The 20,428-nt window shown below is 25.4% G+C and overlaps 6 protein-coding genes across 7 annotated transcripts; 5 read left to right on the top strand and 1 right to left on the bottom strand.

Annotated features, from left to right (window-relative positions):
- Positions 1-4,445: 4,445 nt before the first annotated feature.
- OCT59_025829 (uncharacterized protein) lies at positions 4,446-4,697 on the top strand (the record flags this gene model as incomplete). The annotated part of the gene is made up of 1 exon (XM_066142748.1): positions 4,446-4,697. The coding sequence occupies one exon, from the start codon at positions 4,446-4,448 to the stop codon at positions 4,695-4,697; it is 252 nt and encodes an 83-aa protein (XP_065992330.1).
- Positions 4,698-5,295: 598 nt separating this feature from the next.
- On the top strand, positions 5,296-6,390 carry OCT59_025828 (uncharacterized protein; the record flags this gene model as incomplete). The annotated part of the gene is made up of 6 exons (XM_066142747.1): positions 5,296-5,408; positions 5,622-5,651; positions 5,725-5,835; positions 5,907-5,962; positions 6,026-6,107; positions 6,174-6,390. The coding sequence occupies 6 exons, from the start codon at positions 5,296-5,298 to the stop codon at positions 6,388-6,390; spliced, it is 609 nt and encodes a 202-aa protein (XP_065992329.1).
- Positions 6,391-10,209: 3,819 nt separating this feature from the next.
- OCT59_025827 (uncharacterized protein) lies at positions 10,210-12,854 on the top strand (the record flags this gene model as incomplete). Its single annotated transcript, XM_066142746.1, has 2 exons — positions 10,210-11,728; positions 11,833-12,854. The coding sequence occupies 2 exons, from the start codon at positions 10,210-10,212 to the stop codon at positions 12,681-12,683; spliced, it is 2,370 nt and encodes a 789-aa protein (XP_065992328.1). The 3' UTR covers positions 12,684-12,854.
- OCT59_025826 (uncharacterized protein) lies at positions 12,801-14,373 on the bottom strand. The gene has a single exon (XM_025321778.2). The coding sequence runs from the start codon at positions 14,352-14,354 to the stop codon at positions 12,861-12,863; it is 1,494 nt and encodes a 497-aa protein (XP_025167943.1). The 5' UTR covers positions 14,355-14,373; the 3' UTR covers positions 12,801-12,860.
- A 148-nt stretch (positions 14,374-14,521) lies between these two features.
- On the top strand, positions 14,522-17,346 carry OCT59_025825 (uncharacterized protein; the record flags this gene model as incomplete). Of its 2 annotated transcripts, XM_066142745.1 has the most annotated exons (2): positions 14,522-14,701; positions 14,802-17,346. In XM_066142745.1, exon 2 carries the CDS (start codon positions 15,262-15,264, stop codon positions 17,344-17,346), a length of 2,085 nt encoding a protein of 694 aa, XP_065992327.1. In that variant the 5' UTR covers positions 14,522-14,701; positions 14,802-15,261. The 2 variants fall into 2 exon arrangements, with proteins under 2 accessions (XP_065992327.1, XP_025167942.2); XM_025311829.2 differs by having other exon boundaries at positions 14,522-17,346.
- A 1,257-nt stretch (positions 17,347-18,603) lies between these two features.
- OCT59_025824 (uncharacterized protein) lies at positions 18,604-19,874 on the top strand. Its single transcript, XM_066142744.1, has 2 exons — positions 18,604-18,935; positions 19,031-19,874. Exons 1-2 carry the CDS (start codon positions 18,830-18,832, stop codon positions 19,201-19,203), a joined length of 279 nt encoding a protein of 92 aa, XP_065992326.1. The 5' UTR covers positions 18,604-18,829; the 3' UTR covers positions 19,204-19,874.
- Positions 19,875-20,428: the final 554 nt, after the last annotated feature.

The raw sequence follows: 20,428 nt of genomic DNA, 5'->3' as shown, positions 1-20,428 counted from the left end.
AACAATTCCCTTATCAATAAGAAAATGAAATTTTTTTATCCAAAAAAAATTCTTTAAAAAAAATGGTTTTAAAGCTACGTTAAAACCATATGGGTTGACAATGCTAAGATCTTTTGTCAATCTTTTTGTCAGCATATATATATATATTATATTATTATCCGAGAGGCCTTGTTAGTAATAGTCTAACAAAGTATAATCTTATCACCTATGTTCTTTCTTTCATTAATTAGCTTATAGAATTGATAATGTATATAAATATAATTTTATTGCGTGTATAAATAATAATGAAATAAATTTCATATTTGATATTGCTATAAAATTTTGCTTTACATGATCCTATGGAATATCGGATATTAATATATATATATGGTAAGTTCTATAGGAATATGCGATTTGCGATTCAATGAGTTCTATCGGAATATACAACTATTGCTATTTGCGATGGCGAAATTGACCATGTGAATAAAAAATCGAATAATTTATGATCTGCTTGCACCTTTTTGAAAATTGATATATTTGTCTTCATATAAAAATTATCACTACAATCGGCTATAACAGTTATAAATATCTTCGATTTTTTGACCTATTAAAAAAAATATCTCAACTTTTTTCAACTTCAAATTCATCTATAAAAAATGGTCTCTATTACTTCACTCAATAATCTCTTCTTTTACTTTTTTTTCTTAACAATATTTGTTATGGAAGTCTATTCTTTTGATAAATGTGTGTTACTTCCTACTGAATGCGACGTTTGCTTCTGTGAATGCGATAAAGCAGGAAGAAGCAATTGTGGTCTGGAATGTGAACCTTCATGTATACCTGAATAATTGCCGCAATATCACTTAATAAGAATCTTTACGAATAAATATTTCCCAATTAAAATTAGTGATAATTTTACCTTCAATTCAAATTCCGCCGTACTGCATTAGTTAAACGGTTTCCGTTTTCCTAGTAAATACAATATGTAGTCTGTATCTTTAATATTTATTTTATTTTTATTTATTTTTCATTTATCTGTTGAGTATTTATTCTGATATTTAATTATCTATCCGTTATGTATTTATTCTGATATTTAATTATTTATATGTTAAGTATTTATATGTTATATATTTTATCAAATTATTGAAATAATTATTCATTTAATTGCATCAAAATATTATTTTTTCTGGACTAAAACAAATATAATGTTCTTGTCAAAAATAATGTTGAAGTGCATTGTATTAGTATTATAAATTACAAGAATCAAAAATCATTATTATTAATTTTTCCGTATAAATTTGATTGTTCATTAGATAATACATAAGGCCGTTCCAAATTAATTGTTCTAAATAAATATATAATGATATATAAGTTTAAATATCTCCCTAATTATAAATTTTCCAAAAATTTATTATACTTACAGACTTAGTAAACCCCTCCCCTTTTTTAATAAAACACGTCGGTAATTATGTCAATTTAGGATCTGATCTGGATCGGCAATATTAGTAGGGATTCTGAGCTTCGAGATTTGGACGGATCCTGTAATGTTGGAAGACACCGAATTGCCTATATTTCCGATCCGGATCCTCATAAAATCCAATCCGGTGTTCACATTAGATTTTTGATTTTCGTATCACATCTGATATCCAAAGAAGTTCTATAATTATTTCATTAAATTTTTTTGGACCAAACTGACTCATCCTACGAAGAAACAACTGATGATGTTGTTAATTTATCACTTTTCATAAATGTATAAGCATTATTGAAAGGAGTAATCTTTTAAGAACAGTTTGCAGGTACTTCCCATAAGATCAAAATTATTTAATCTAGGAAAGTTCTTATCATTAGAGTTACGCAATAGATTTTTTACTAATATAGTCAATGATAAAAAGTTTAAAGTATTTGTCTCCTATTTCTTTCTTACATTCTTTTTTAAATGTAAATATCACAATAATGAATATCTGGTTCAAATATAAAAAAGGCAAGCCAGTGGAAATTTTTTTTTAAGGGAAATAACGTTAATGCACTGAAGAAACAAATTAAGTCCGAACTAAAAAAACTGGCTGAGAGAATGTTGATTGATAAAAAATTTGCAACGAGCTACAATAAACCTATTGTTGTCGAAACTGGTAAGCTTTAAGTTAACATGACGCTCGCGCTCATTACATTATTCAGATGACCTAACTATCTTGCTGTGCTGTTATAACTAATAATGTTGCATTCCTCTACTGTTGAAATAGGAATCACCCACTTGTTCTTAATAAATATTGGCATGTTTATGACTGACATATTTGCTGGTGATATAACAATTTATAGCAGAATTAGCGGTTTATAGCTGATTTATAAGCGGATTCATTTTCATTAGTGGGCGCAATATCACATGATTTATATTGCGGGAGAATTATGAGAGGAGTAACGAGAAAGTAACGAGGATGTGCTAAAGATGCACATGTATGTTTATTAGTTAATGGTAACACATATACACTAGCAAACAAATATATTGGTTAATATGATAGCCCAATTGGTGAACTTTATTTAACAACTCAAAATAAGGATAACACACGTGACATGAAATGTATACTATGCTGTATTCTTTGAAATCTGGCTAACTATATAATCAATTTTATCCCAGCTTAATTTTGCTATGCATGAAATAGAATAAGATCTTACTTATCTGTTATTGTATTTTGTTAGAACTTATACAACAAAAAAAATCATAAAATTTTCACGCCTGCTCTGTTTCTTCCAGAGTATAATTTTCATTACCTTCTTTGGAAACTGATCTCTAATTTCATCATTAACCAGTCTCTTTACCTTGTGCTTTTCCTTAGTTTTTTTGTAGTAATCAGGTGCTTAATAATTCCTTCCCAAGGACAATTTGATTTCATCCATCAAATTAATTTAGGACTGTGCACATTTAAAAGTGGATATTATAATAAATAACAAATGTTAGATTGAAAGTTTGGCTACTAGTAGCAGCTACTTCAGACTTATTATTTTTCAATCTTAGACACATTAAGAACCAAAAAGGTATAATATTTAGGCAAAATTCCTGTAAAAGAAAAGGTTATTTACAAATTAAACTGAAAGTTAACATTGTTTATAAAACTATCGCTATACATATTTCAGTTGTATGAGCATTTATCTTTACCCAGAGAATAAGTCTCATATTAATCATATTAATGGTATCAACCATGATAATCAGGCATTCAGGCTGGTAATTTGGAATGGATAACTCCTAAAAAGAATGCTAAATGTAGAATATTCTTAAATCACAGTTATATTTTATTCAGAAAAACTATACAGAAAATGTTAAATTAAAATGTTATTCAGATTTGAAATTCTATCTGACTGCATTCAAAATTTCAGAATCTTGCAATTTAGAATATTGTAACGGAAAGCAAATACTTTTGGTAACTGGAACTGAATATATTATAAAGATTATATAAAACTCAATTCAGATGAAGAATGAAGAGAAATAGGGCTTGATTCATGAAAATTCAGAGTTTTATCTTTCAGGTAAATGGTAAAATCATTTAAGATTTATTGTATATAGATTATTGAAAAGTTGCTTGAAAAGGATATCTTATTTATCATTTGGTAGCATTAGCATTTTGTTTCCAAAAGAAAAATTGAATATATAAATCATATTGATAGAAATCCTATTAATAATTGAGTACCAATATGCTGTTAAGCAGATTTTTGATAATGAATCTTTCTGGAGATTTCCATTCTTAGCAAAAGCACAACATATCATTGGAATTAAAACTTTAAATTATTTTCAGATCACAGAAATCATGTACCTATATTATGAAAAAGTATGCGATTTTTTATGTAAAGGAAACATAGCACATTTTTTTAATTTTCTGCTTGCTTTTATTTAACAATTTTTATCAAATATATAATAAATATCATAATAAAAGACTTAAAAAAAATGTAAAATATAAAATACCAAAGAAGTATGCATGGCTAACGACTATATATAATAGATCACATAAAAATTGATGAAATATTAATGCAAAAACAAAATCAAACTTATTGTTAAAATTACCTTTTCTAAGCTAGATGAATGTAATATATATGCACTATAATAGGCAATATTTGATAAATATAATACTAAAAAATTGAGAAGAACTTGTTTATTAAAGCAAGTTTTATTTCAAGCTATATATTTTATATTAGATTATAAGACAGAAGTTTAATACAATTTGATAATTTCAGGCAAGGTACATAATTGAAATTAATTTGTAAAATGAGGTATATCTTATATGATGATGAGAAATAAATATAACCCAGATGTTGGTTTCTAGTTTATTAGGCCAACTTATATACAATTACATAAACCATTTGCTAAAGCATATAATTTATTAAATTATTACAGAAAAATTTGAATTGCAAATGGCTTTGCTTATTAGATCTAAATACTTTAACAGGTATTTTATAATCATGATTCTGATCATGAATTCATGTATGAAAAACTTGCTGTGATTCAGCAGAATCTTACTTGGATAGAATTTATTGGAAACATCATATTACTTGATAGTCAAGATCTTTTTCATCAGAATCTGAATTCTGAAGTATCATCAGTCCCTTCTACTTCTCAAAATCCTCCAAATGTTAGACCTACTCATATACCATATTTTGTTTACTGGAATGGTATCAATTTGATTTACTGTAAAATAGATTGGAATGAACATTTTATATTAAGATGTGGATGAACAATGGAACTAAATGATGCACTTGTTATACCACAATTCCATAAATGAAATTATTATGGTATGCATATAATATTTTCTAAATACTGTTGTAGATGAATAGACAGTAAATTATACATTGCAAGTTATACAAAATAAAAATTCTATACATATGCATGCTTGTAAATTCTGCAGAATGAATGATCCCTATTATTATTACAATTAGAAAAATTATTAATTAAATGTCAATATTTAAATGGATTGTTATATTCTTCATACGAATAGTTCAAAGTATTAGCAAAATCATCACAAAATAATTTGTACAAATTTATTATTATACCACAATTAACCTAGAATCCCTAAGAATATTTTTAAAGAACCATTTTATAATAGTTTTAACTACAATAAATTTATTTTAGAAATAGGAAAATCTATGTTCGGTTGACATGTGATTACGCAAATCCGCCGACCTGGAGTTCACATTCTAGAGCCTCGCCTCCCAAGTGACCGCCGGTGTCATTTTACGCAAATTGATAATTACGATTTGATTGGTTAACGTCACGTGAGCAGAGATCGCGCTTTTGTTGGTAAGATTCGCGTTTTAGTTTTCTAACTTCCCGAAATGTCAAATTCTACGAGCGCTAACAAAATCCCAGATGATACCTGGTCATATAGCGTTGAGACTAATATAGAGAATTCGGAGATTCATTCATATTTTAGTACCGTACAGGCAAGGTTTTGGGCTTTCGAGAACGCCAAGCCCCCACATGCGTAGAACAATTTTGCGAGTCTCTACGTGCGATAAATAAAATCAAGAGGTACCTTAGTGTTAGAGCATATGTGAAAAAATTATGAATGTAAGTACCAATATTGTATCTATTCATTCATTGTAGGATGCTTATGAAAATATGAATTAGGAAATGGAATTCATTGAATAGACATATCTAGCACTAATAAGGGAACGGCAGGACAAAGAAGGTTCGTGGATGTAACCATTTACTGGTACTAATTAAATGGAATACTTACACGCATAGTTTGAAATCCAAAATAGAACTTGTTACATGCACAAACGAGTACGTAAGAAGGTTTATGCTAAGGCCACGAACGTTGTTGGTTCCAAAAGAGAAAAACCGACAATGCGAACGATGAACTATCAAAGGATGTAATGGAGAAATCGTTATTTTTTGATGAGTCACATGAGAGTGATTTAGTTGAATCAATTGATGAATTCAGTTTGAGAGAGGAAATGACATTACCTGCTTCAGAAAATTCAAAAAAAAAAAATCAACGTAAATTTCTTGTTACAGTTGAGATTATAATTAATTTTCAGCATGCTAATTAATAGCTTTCAGGACAAGATGGCTTTTGGAAAAGCATCTCTGAGAAATTTATGAGTTATCAAAATAATATTTCTAAAACACGTCGAATTATAACGTGAGTTTTGTTGTTTCGATTTTAACATGAAACTGCTTATTCATAGATTTTTTTGCTATCTGATAGGTTACTGGGGAATTTTCGACTTGACACAAGAGAGTCTCCATGGATGCAGAGTTTCCCCAGAACGAAATTGACAAAATTGCACAAGATTTTGCTAATCATGTCCAATGGTCTCCACAACCTATTCCTAAATACCTTCAAAAACATTTCGATTCTAATTACGATCCATCTAAGATTGAGAGGATTGAAGACTATTCAGCGTTTGAAAACCTCCACATAAATATTAAATTTGCAGAATTGGCTCATCAATTATTTGAGCGAAGTCCTTTGATATTTATTTAGTAAGGATTTTTTTTTCTTTACCAGAATATGTCATATACCTTCCGTAAAGGGAGCTAATACTGAAGAATCACTCAAATATACAACAATATACCCTCTGTTTAATGCAGTCGTGGATCCATTATTGGTTAATGATATGTGGTGGGTCACTTTATACAGCAAAATATATAATTAATATTAACATTCCACATATCACTCACCATGTGAGTAATTCACACATATGGACCATATGGACTGGTCTCTGGCAGCCCCTATTAAATTATTATATTTGACATTGACTAAATATTTTAGAGAAAACTTCACCATGTGTGTAATTCACACATATGGACCATAGAGGGGAGAGGTTCAAGCAGTTGGTTCTAAAGAAGCAAGAAACGAAAATGCGAATCCTTTTGTTAAGCTCGCGTTGGAAGAAAGGTCGATATGAAAGGAGTCTTGACTAGAACTTCAAACGACCCAAGTCGACACGTATCTTTCAGAGCACTAATTATAATGTCAAAATACAATTGAACTATAATAACAATTACTTACAAATTTGAGGCATTATACGGAGAGGTTGCGGGTGGACTTTCCTCAATTGGCATTTCGCTTGCTTGGTAGGGGAGGTTTCTTAAAGATCCTCATTAATTATAAGATTGTTGAAATCTCTGGGAATCTGCGTCCCAAAAATTTACTGATGAAGCTATCTGAACTTATGAATACTGTAAAAATTATAGACAACTATTTTAATCTCCCTGTAAAAAAAGTCGATCCGTTATTCAGTTTTTTATATTCCATTTTTTTTCCGTAAAAGGCTCATATTTCCGGAATTAATAACCTTATATCACGGAATTTATCGACTTATTTACATTTTCCGTGAATGGATCCGTGAAAGTCATTTTTACGGAGTTTTTATAGAAATAACGGATAAAATTTTTTATAGGGTCTATTAAGTATATTTGGCTTATCTTAAAAAAAAAAAGAAATTACTTTAAATAAAATAAAAGCTTTTTTTTACATGACATTTCAGTTGCATAATCTAAATTTTATTTATTTATATTTAATATTTTTATGAAAATTTAACCAGTTTATTGTTAAAAAAATCAGGAAATATTGGAATATTGTATAATAACAGAAATTCCTACACATTTTTATTAATTGTTAAGGTAATATATAATGGTATTTTGCTATATTTTTAGGATTTTAAAATTAAAAATAAATTCATATTACTATTAAATTATAATTTACAGTAAAAATTCAAAATTTTAGAAAATTTCTATAATATATAATATATTATACAAAAAAAATATATTTTAAAATAATTTTTTTTTAATTGATAATAAAATATTTCTATTTATTTTGATAATATTTTGTAATAAAAAAAATAAAATTAATTTAAATGAAAAAAAAAATAATTAATTAAAATAATATAATAAATATATATATTTAATTCACTAATAAATTTATATAATTATATTTTTATTTTTATTGGTATTATTAATAATAATTAGAATGGAGTTTTATTTTGTATTTAATTAGTAATAGTTATATTCTTATTCTATATATAAAGTATATGTAAACACTTTAAAGTTTTTTTTTAAAAAAAAAATAATAATTATTAATTTATTTTTTTTTCAGATTATTAAAGGGAACAGTATTCCTTATTTAAAGAAAAAATTACAAGAATCAAACCTATTATAAAAAAGTTACATCCTACCTGCCTGCAAATATATTCCATAAGTTTAGATTATTAATTTACTTTAATTTTAATATATAGTAATTACTTATAGGTTTAATTTTTATTATAATATTAATTAATATTCTATTCTAAGTAAAAAAAATCTTTTAAGTATTTAATTTTTTTTTAAATAAGAAGGTTATTAAGAATTTTTTTATTAATTTAAAGATTTTATTAAGCTATTTTGAAGTTTTTAAAAAGTCTGCTAAAATGACATAAATCTTTTTATTTTATTTTAAAATTGGTATATTTGTTTAAAAAAATAAAAGTTTTAACCAAAATTCAAAATTTTTAAAATTTTTACTATATTTTTATTTATATTTTGATCTTTTCAATTTATTTTTTAGATAATATTGAATTTTAAACAGATTTTTAGGATTTGATAATAAAGTTTTTAAATATAAACTTAAAAATTAGTCTAAGCAGGCAACTTTACCTATAAATTATTCTACAAAATTAAAGGAAATTATAAATAATTTCATATAACTAAATTTGGCTAATATTTACACATTATCTGTAATTTTGGCCCGAATCATTAAACGGAAAATTTTAATATTTAACGAGCTAATTTGAATAAAATATAAAACTTTTTTATTTAATAAGAACTACAGTTTCTGAATCACAAACCCTAATTTTTAACTTTTTTAATTCATTCTATTACAAATTTTTCCGATAGTAAAAATCTGAACAGAAATCCCGATAAAAGATTTCTTAAGGGGTATAAATACCAGATTACCAGATTATACAGAACGATATGATCTAATCAGAGCGCATGATGATTAGCCGATGCGTTGTTTTAAAACGAAATATTAAAGGTAAGGTTTGGAGATTCATGTTTTTAAGGATTACTTCGAGACTGAAGAGATGAAAGATTTGTTCACGATTGAATCCACTTAATCCAAAAAGAGTATGGATCGGATTGATAGATCCAAACATTACCAAAAGGATCTTTGAAGGAGTTAATAAAATGAGATTGATTTATTAATAAAAAATAGGAGAATTATGAAATAACAAATATGTGGCAATAAATAATTGGAAAATGTTTTTCTCCATATTTCATTCCGGTAAGAAAATTACCATTATCTAATGAAAAAATTGAAAATGTCACGTTCATTTATTTGTACATTGTACATTGTTATAAGAATGGTATAAGTGTATAACAATATGTGATTTTTTTTTTTTATAATAGAATATTTCAATCATTGACCAACCCCTTTAATTGAAGATATGGACAAAGATTTCTATAAACGCTTAAAAGAATCCCTTCTCGTGTGAATCCCCCCTGAATTTTTTTTTTTTTTGCCCCACAAAATTTTAAGAAGATTAAGAAAGATTAAACTTATGACATATTTTATTATTATGCTTACTCAGTCCATCAATTATTTATTATTGTGTTTACTATTATTACTAAAAGATGGAGAAAAAAAAAGCCTCGAGCCGGGTATGCCTTTTATCAATAATAGATCTACCAATATATTCAACCACTAATTGTACGACAAGCTTTGTAACCTCACAAGTTCAATTATAAAGTTCAAATAAATAAATAAATAAATAATTATTACACTAAAAATGTACGTATAAAAAGAAATCTATTATTATCTTATTCTATCTTTGATTTTCATTAAACTAAAAACAAATAATAAATTAAAGTTATTAAAGTTATATAGTTTAATTTGTAAAAATGTAATAAAATGTAACCCAAAAAAATCAAACAAATAAGTATTATATTCTTAATTTGTCGATATTTTATTTTTTTTAGTTTAAACTTCAATTAAGTAAATTTATATGTAAATCTCTTATCAAATGAGACACAAGGAAACGAAAATTTCCTTATATCATCATCCCTAACTCCGATTCTTTATTTACGCGCTGCACCTTGATTCATTTAATATAAACAAAGCAACATAGAAAGAGTTTTATCTTTTTAAAATATACCCCAAATTTGTTAATTATTTACAATCCCTTTTTCGTTCATCCCGAACCCTTATAAACTCAATGTTCGTTAAATTTATTTTTTTTTCTTTTTTTTTCTTTTTTAAAATAATGCTATCAATCTCATTATCATCTGCGCCACAAAATTTAAAATCTTTTAATTCAATCTTTCTATCAAAAACTTCTCACTCTCCAAGATCCCCGATGAAATCACAAGATTCATCCAAAGATGAAAATCATGAAATAAACTTTGTATTGAATTGTTCTAAAAGGGTTTTATCAATTTTTCAAAATTTTAAATTTCATAATGATTTATGTGAAAAATGTAATAGATTTGTTGACCAAGCTATTAATATATTAGAAGAGATGAAAAATTTATCTGATAATAATAAAAAGGTTAAATTAATTGAAAGTAATGAATATAATCATTTTAATAATTTAATTTTCGATATCGAATTTTATTTAAGAAAGTATGATCAAAGAACCGCAGTTCAATCTGAAGTTAAGGAATCAATTCAAGAATTCGCTCTTAATTTAGAAAGTTGTATTAACTCTTTTCGACAAGTTTTTGAAGCTGAAAAATCAAAGAAAACAGGTGGATGGAGTCCTTCTGTTATCTCAAAAGTAAAAACTATTGGAAGATTAATAGCTATGTCAAAACGTCCAGAATCGATTAAAGAAGAAGCTACTCATGATGATGAGAATAATAATGATAATAATAATAATAATGATGATGATGATGATGATGATGATATTTATATTGCTTGCGAGGAAGAAAATCCAAATAGACTTATCATTCAACAAGAATTAATTATTTCGACAGGTATTCATCGTGGTGCAAATAATATAAGAAAGGGAGTCTTTATTAATGAAGAAGTTGCAGAAAAGTATATTGGTAACATTTCGAAAAAGTCTCATAAATTCTCTAAATTTCAGAAAGAGATTTCTTATGTCAAGAACCTTTCACGTGATTGCAATAATATTCTTTCTGTGAATGGATATTTTGAACGTAACGGATGTTTATGGGTTGTTGAAGAATGGGCTGAATATAATCTCTTGAATTATTTAAGAGAAAATTTAAATTTAGATTGGAAAATTAAACTTTCAATCGCCTGTGGAATTGCTAATGCATTAAATTATATTCATAATTTAAACTTACTCCATTATAACGTTAAAATTGATAATATTTTATTAAATCAAAATCTTGAACCAAAACTTCATAATTTTGGTAAATATAAAGATAATGGTTGTATTTATTTAAAACCTTTTCAACCTTCAAATTGGACAGCTCCTGAAATTAAACGAAAAGAGGATTACAATTCAGCAAGTGAAGTTTATAGTTTTGGCGTTATTCTTTGGGAGATTGCTACACAAGATTGTCAATCAGAAGATGAATTTATTGAACGAAGATATGTTGATGATGCACCAGTAAATTATCTTACTCTTATGGGGAGAGCTTTGAATAAAGAACCACATAATCGTCCAACTATGCAAGAAATGTTTGAATCTCTCCATCAATTAAAATCTTCTTATAACGTACGATATCAAAAGATACCTTTAGAAAGAAATATGTCAAATACGAATTCTATTGCTTCCAATTCATCCGAAGATTCTCCCATTTTAAATGATGGTAAGTAAGATTTTTTTATTACAAAATTTCTCTTGTAACATTTTGAATTAATAATTTATTTATTTTGAATTAATAATCATATTTGAAATAATAATCACGTGTAGAATCATGTATTACATCACGTGCAAATTCTATACCAACTTCCCCAACTTTATCATCAGATGATGGTTGTAATTCAACATTCATCAATGAGATTATTGATGTGCCAACTTCTCCTACTTCATTATCAGATGATGATTGTAATTCAGCACCAACCATTAAGATAATCGATATAGAAAAAGATTTAGAACAAGCAATTAAATTTCACGAAAATCGTCATTATTCTAAAGCATTCAAATTATTTAATGAATGTAATCGAAAAAATCCAACATCAAGTATAGCAAAATATTGGATAGGATTATATTATTACAAAGGGTATTATAAAGTAACAAAATCATCCCAACAATCTATAAAATTAAGTTTAAAATATTTTGGTGAAGCAGCAAAATTAAATCATCCTGATGCTCAATATTATTATTCACGTATATTATTGAATAATCCTTCAACAGATTCTGAAGAAAATAGGTTTCAAATTGCTTTAGATTTTTTGAAAAAAGCTTCAGATCAAAATCATCCTCCTAGTATGAGATGGTTAGGTAAAATAATGAGTAAAGGTGAATTCGGTTGTAAAAAAGACATTGAAACTAGTAAAAAATTAACCGATCGATCCAGAAGAATGAGTAAAGGTAGCGCTGAAAGTCGAAATGTTAATATTTCAAACGGATCTACGACGACTCTTAAAAGCAATGTTAATGTTAAACAAAAGAAAAGCAGAGCATTATCAAACCCTACAGCAACTTCAAGATCTATTATCACTTCTAATCAAGCATCGAAGCGAAATTCTACATTATTTGGAAATACGACATTAACCGTGAATACTAATAAAACAAGAAATAGACATAGCACATTATTTTAATGATTAATTAGATATTTTTTAGATAAAATTTATAAAAATTTTAATTTATTTGTTTCTTACGATTTACGAACATTTTTATTGTATAATTGTTATAATAGTTGTATATTCTTTTTTTTTAAATTTCATTGTTTAATAAATAAAATAGGTATATATATATATATTTATAATATAATTTTTTTATAAATTTGTAATAATGGCTGCACCACATCCGGGACTAGTAGCAAAAATAACATTTTCTAATTCATCCTTTGATAAATTTGGAAATTTAATATTATAATATTTTTCCGTAACATAACGTATAAATTTATCAATATCACTCTCATAAATTAAAGAAACAGTACATCCTCCCCATCCAGCACCAGTTAATCTACTACCAAATGCCCCACCATCTAAACAAATTTTTACCAATTCATCTAATTCATCACAAGAACAATTAAATAATTCTTTGCAACTTTTATGACTTTCATTCATTAAATTACCTAATTCTTTAACAATATTTTCTCTTTTATCCTCATTTAAACATAGTTCATAAAACTTTAACACTCTTGATGCTTCTTCAAATACATGTTTAGATCTTTTATATAATTGAAATTTATTAGCTCTAATAGGAAATTTACCAATAAATTTATTATTAATTTCATCATGTTTCAAATTTAAAAGTGAACTTAATTCATCTAAAGTAAATCCTTCTTGATTTTCTTTATAAATATTATCAACATAATTTGATAATTTAATTAAATTCTCAATACTAACTTCTTCACTATTAGAATATAAGTCACAAACTTGTTTCAAATTTTCACAAGGATTATTAAATAAAGATTTACCTAAATGGTAAGCCGCTAATTTTGTTTCTACAACTCTTAGATTATAATTTGTTGGAGCAGTGACTACTTTATCAGAAGTAATGAGAGAATTAGCCACAACAAATACAATTGATGGGTTAACAGATGGTAATTTTATTGGAGTAGCGGTGAGTGATGGTAAAAATTTAATATATGAAGCATGATCTTTTAATGAAAATATCGAAACGGTTTGATCCATTCCTCCTGCGTTCATTCCCGTAAACCTTTCAGCTATAATTGCAGTCTCCGTAATTTTTGTCTTCGTTACCTTTACGTCATTGGCAAAACAAGTTGCAATAATAACTGAACAAATATAAGCCGCTGAACTTGATAATCCTGCACCTGGAGGAATACTTCCATCAACCAAACAATACATTCCTTTGGGTTTATCTAATGATAAATGTTGAAGAATTCCTTTATATCCACTTTTAAAATAATTTTCCCATTCAGAAACTCCTTCTTCAACTTTAATTTCCACGATCTTTTCTTTTCCTTCATATTCCCAACTTTTTGATGGATATTTTTCATTTAATATGTTAGCTATTCTAACTTTCATATCATTCTCTTCATTAGTAATATCAACCGCAATTATTAAATCTCTACTAATTGCCATAGGTAATACTCCAAATCCTGCATAATCGATATGTTCCCCGATTAAATTTACTCTACCTGGTGATCGCGCAATAAATTTTGGTTTACGATTATATAATTTTTCAAATACACTAATTAATGATTTATATCTTGTTATTTGTTCAAGTTGGTTTATTTCTGGATATATTTCAGAAATTGAAGAAAATTTTACGTTAGGGATGAATTCAGTATCCATCATGAAAAGATAAAGAGAGGGTGAGAAAATTTTATTTTCACATTTTTCACAGGGTATAAATAAATAAAAATTTTTATGCTCATCAAAAAAATTTTGTGCAGATGATGATGATCGTAGCGGCGTAGCCGCTGACAATATATAATAACAACAAAAAAAAATTTTCTTTTAATGATCAACCTTCTCTTTTCCGACAATCTTTTTTTTTTAAAAAAAACAAAAAAAAAAAAATTTATTATTAATATAAATGATATCAAGAAATTTCTTCATTCATACTAAAACGAAACAAGGAATAACTTCTTACATTTTTGGTACTATACGATATATATTTAACTTTGGTACTTGCTATTCACGTAATGATATTTTATTTTCAAAAATATATCATAAATTTTTTCCCACAAATTTATTAATATTCAAAATAGATCAACAAAATCGATTGTTTTATTTACCCAGGACAATAAAATGTGGTAGTACCACATCAAATTTTATACCAGAACTTCATTCCATATACAATAAAAAACCACGTTCACCAATAACAACAAGAAGATTTTCAACGCCACGAAATGGATCATCATCATCATCCGTAAAGATTACGACAAATACGACAAATGATCAAGAAAATCTTAGATTAAATGAATTGTCATCAAAGGAAAAAGCTATACAACGATTTTTTAAAGCAAGAAAACATTTAAATTTAACAGAAGAATTATCTAGTAAAAAAAGCATTGTGAAAAAATTTTCTAAAATTCGGAAAAGAGTTATTGAAAAAAAAAAAGAATATGAAAATAATTTATCGAATTCATATAAAGGAATTAGAGGGAGAAATATTATTCGTTATAGATTTCAAAATCCTTATGAATCTCAAGAAATAACAAAATTAATTAAAGTACGATCAATTCAATGGAAAAAAAAGATGAATAATATTTATATAAGCGAGATCAAAAGAAATTTGGTATCTCTTGAGAAACGGGATATTGAAATGGTTTATTCGATTGTTGAGAAAATTTTATATAAACCGAAATTACTTAACAATCTTACTATATTAGAGATACGAAAACTTGTAAAATTTTTTTCCAAAAAAAAACCATTATATGCTATCACCATATTAGAAGCTTTAAGAGATTATGAATTCAAATTGGAACATCAGGATTATAGTATGATACTCAAACTATATAGAATTCTAGAAGATAATCATATTGGTGCAATGTATACGTTTGAGGTTCTAAAGACTCAAGGATTTGATCCTAGTTTAAAAGATTATCTTAATCTTTTACATGTCATAATAATTAAGGGTGTTAATTTTAAACAAGTGTTTAATTATATTGAAGAGATGGCATCAAAAGATTATCAAGTGGATTATTACGTTAATTCACTTATTATTGATAGATTGATTGAAGTAAATAATATAACAGTAGCTGGAAAAATTTTAATGGATATGATAGAGAAAGGACAAGTAACTCATGGATTAATACTTCCAAATATATTTAAAAAACAACAGGAAAGTGATGTAACATCAGGAGATTTATCTTTATACGTTACAATTTATAGTGTACTAATTCAAACATTTATTAATCATGATCATTATAACAAGGCAGTTGAATTTTATCGGAAACTTTTAAAAAAATATTTAACACCCGATAAACAAATAGTTGAAATGATGATTTCCGCTTGTTTGACTAGAAATGATAATAAGATAGCACAAGAATTTTTAATACATACGCAAACATCAAATATAAATCATATATTTTTTAATACTATGAATCATTGTATCAAAAATAGAAATTTCAAAGATTTATTTAAATTATATGAAATATCTTGGTATAAAAATATTACATTTACGGAACGAGAATATCATGATTTAATATATTCTTTATGTATTGAAGATTGTGCGACGGACTCTTTTATAATTTATAAAGATGCAAGATCAAAAGGGTTATTAAAAGAAGATCTTTTTATATTCAATAAATTATTAAAAATTATGGTAAAATATGAAAAAATAAAAGAAGTGAAAATTATTAAAAAAGATATGGAAAATTTAAAAATAAAACCGAATATTGAAACTTATAGAATCATGATTCAATTAGCATCAGTACAAGGAGTACCTGAAAAATCCGAGATGATATTTCAAGAAATTTATCGAGAAGGATTATCAATTGATTATACAACATTTTCTTCTTTAATTAAATGTTTTGCAGATTCAGGAAATTTAAAGAAAGCGAAAAGGGCATTAAATATAATGTTTCAATCAGATTTTAAACCAACTATTAATGATTATAATCATTTAATAAGAGCAGCAGGAAAATCATCTAATTATGATGTTAAAAGTATTGGTATTAGTATATTACGTGATACAAATCAAGAAATCAAACCAAATATTGATACATATAATTATTTTTTAGAATCTTATTTATCATCAAATTATTTATCAGTTGCAAAAAGAGTTTATAAAACAATAATTAAAGATGGATTTAAATTTAATTTAGAAACATTTCACGTATTTTTTAAATATTGGTGTAAAATAAGAGGATATAAAGATGCTTTTGAATTATTTTATGATCAATTAGAATATAATAATTTAGAACCATCAATTTATACATGGAATTTATTAATTAACAAAGCCATTGAATCAAAAAGTTCAAAAATCATAAGAAAAATTTATGATGAATTATATAATAGAGGAATTAAATTAAATAATACTTTATTATATATAAAATTAGTTACATTTTGGGGATATGAAAAGGAATATAATAAAGTTGAAGATATAATAGATCATATAAGAATTGGAAGAATTGATGAAGATATATTAATTGATTCTATAACTGAATTTATTAATATTTGTATAATTCATAAACAATATGATAAAGCCGAAAATCTTTGGAATTTGGTACAACATGAAAAATTAATTCCTAATGAAAATTTATATAATAGTTTAATTAAATTATATACAAAAATGAATGATGATAATAAATTACAAAATATTTATAAGATTTTGAATTAATGTTATATTATTATATTATAACAAATAAATAATAATTTATAATTTGTATAATTTGTTATAATTTGTATATAATAAATAAATAAATAAAAAATAAAAAAAAATATTTTTAATCTCGATTAAATTTAATCTCTTTTTTTTTTTTTTGATTAATAAAAGATTCTTTACGTTTCCAAACAATTATTATCGTATAATATTTAAAGGTTATGATTATACAAGGATAAATTATTATTTATTTTATTTTTTTCCACGCATTGACCTCACGTCTAAAATATAATTCTTACCTAAAAAAAGATTATAAAATAATGATAATCTAGATTTTCGTCAAAGGAATGACCGAAATGTCATGATTTCATGGGTAAATTTAAAAAATTTGAATTTTTGGAAGAAAAATTCTGAAAAGTCTACCAACGTTATCAAACATCACAAATTTTCATAAACTTATATTCGATAAGAATCTGACCAAACTTTGACTTATTGAATGCAAAGCAGGTAACGCAAAGACGCAAGTGACGCCACGTTATCACGTGGAATTTATGGCGTTTATGCATTAACCTATGAAAAAATTCTGAAAACTTTAAAAATTTGGTTCATTCTATAACCAAAAAAAATTTTTTTCATGAAAAAAAACTGTTATTTAACGCCTTTTTTGTTTATAAAGGCGAAAGCTACAAATATTACTGCGGAAGTTAAAAAAATTTTTTTTTTTTAAATAATAAAGATTTTCATCAACTCATTGTTCAATATGTTGATTTGTGCGACCATCGATCAGAATTATGGAAGCTGATAGAAACATTGTGTAAATTAATTTTTTTTTATTACGAAAAAAAAAATTATCCAATGAAATGAATTCAAAATTCAAGAATAATATTGATGCAGGGACAAGTATTTTTTTGATATTGCACTAATATACTAAAATTTAATATATTATGTAATAACATATGCACATACAGTACTTTAAAACTGAAATCACTGAAATCACCGAACAGTGAAATCAGTGAAATCAACCTGATTTTTCTATAATAAGAATGATTGTATTGATCGTATCCAAATATTTCCAACCTCCGACCGATTTTTTTTTGTATTTAAGAAAAAAAAAAATTTTCATTTTTTTTTCAAGTTTTTTTTTTAAAATTTAAAAAAATTATTATTTTTTTTTTTAAAAAAAAAAATAACCACTTTTTTATTTATTTTTGGTTTCTTTTTTTTATTTATTTATTTATTTATTTATTTTCATTTATTTACATCATTTTTTTTTTTGATGATTTGGATATAAAAGAACCAACGGTTTTTGAAAATATTTTTTCTTTCTAGAATTTTTTTTTTTAAAAAAAATATAACGATATACTTTTATCAAAATTGAAATAAAAAAACTTTCCTATCAAGTTTTATTTTTTCCTAATAAAACCCATAAAATAGAAGAGAAAGAATATATATATATATAGATAGAAAAAAAAGGTGTTTTTTCATATTTTGTTTATACTTCATGATAATAAACAGAATGCGTTTACGTAAATCTTTAAGCCAATCTTTAAAAAAATCCGTTCGTAAAGTTAAAGTTGCCTTACAGATTAAAAAAGTTAAAAATGAAGGTAAATATTATTGAAAATTCATATTATATATATTATATTAGTACTATTATGATTAGATTATGTTGAATAATGAACAATTCTTATTTTATTTTTAGTTGGCAGCTTACAGGAAAAGATAAATACTAATAGAGATATTAACGACTCCACGTGGCTGGACCAAAATACAGACTTACAAGATAATAGAATAGAAAGTTGGTGGAAGACGGAAGAAGAAAGAATTATGAGCGAATTACGAAATATTGGTAAAACTGATTCAATCATGTTATAATAATCCTCACCTACAACAAAGAAATTATTTGGAAGAAGTCGTTAAAAAAAGCAGTTGAAATTTCTTTTCCTTTTTTTACAAAAAAAAAAAAAATATTCATTATACTCTCAATATTTGGAACAAAATAATTGTCAAATAATATCTTTTTAATTTCTGATCCCTTTCTCAACTGTGTGAATTGGAAGTTTTCCGGAGAATTGGATTCAAATTATGAATAAGTTATTTTTATTTTATTTATTTATTTTTTTTTTTCAAAAAAAAAAAAAATCAATTTATATTAATTAAGATATCACCCTAAAAATTAAGCATGTAAATAGAACCGAAATTTTATCATTTTTTTTTACTTTTTTTCCGTTATACTTTATGTTTCAATTATACCCAACCTTTTATATATTAGTTCAACAGGTTTTGACGTTGTAATTTTACTAAAAATGGTTGGTTGTAAAACATTTGTTGAAATATAACAGATAATGTATTTTTAACAAGATTAAAAATTCCCCTTGTAACTTTTGTAATGTATTTTATTATAATATATTTATCACACTCAGTTTTTATTTTATTTTATTTTACATATATATTCATATTATTACTCTTTTTTTTTTCTTTTTTTTTATATATATATATATATATATAAATCAAACATTGTCATTAAAATGTAAATTTTACCTTATAATATGGATGAACATTTTCTTTCTTTACCCGACATTTATTTTTAATAACGTCCGATTTCCGCGCCAGAATTTTTGGTCAAATCATAGAAAGTATTAGATCATTCATTAAACATATCTAACATTGGACTTTTAGCTTAGCTATAAATAATAGACAATGTAAATTGAACATGTATTAAATATATGACGTATAATCTGGATCATGTAAATCCTTTTTATTTTCGTAGAATCCTGAAAATTTTCAAATTATGAATTAAGACACATGATTGGCTGCTTTACCTCCTCTTATTATTCATGGAATTTATTGAGGAGAGAATATAGAATATATAAAAAGTGTATAGTAATTTTAGACAAGAATTTCCTTGAATCAAGAGAAAACGATGAAGAACCTAACCTACAAATAATTCGACATGTGTTAGATAGTAGATCACCAAATCCAGTCCTATCCTATAACGTTAAAGTACAAAAAAAAATATCATAAAATCTACTATAATTTCTAATTTCTTCGTTTACTAAAATCAAAAAAAAAAAAGCTTTTGTCGTTAATAGGCTCTTAC

Source organism: Rhizophagus irregularis, chromosome 6, assembly GCF_026210795.1.
Source record: "Rhizophagus irregularis chromosome 6, complete sequence".
Classification (NCBI taxonomy): Eukaryota; Fungi; Glomeromycota; class Glomeromycetes; order Glomerales; family Glomeraceae; genus Rhizophagus; species Rhizophagus irregularis.
Note: the sequence above shows the minus strand (reverse complement) of the source record. Positions and strands in the feature narration are given on the sequence as shown.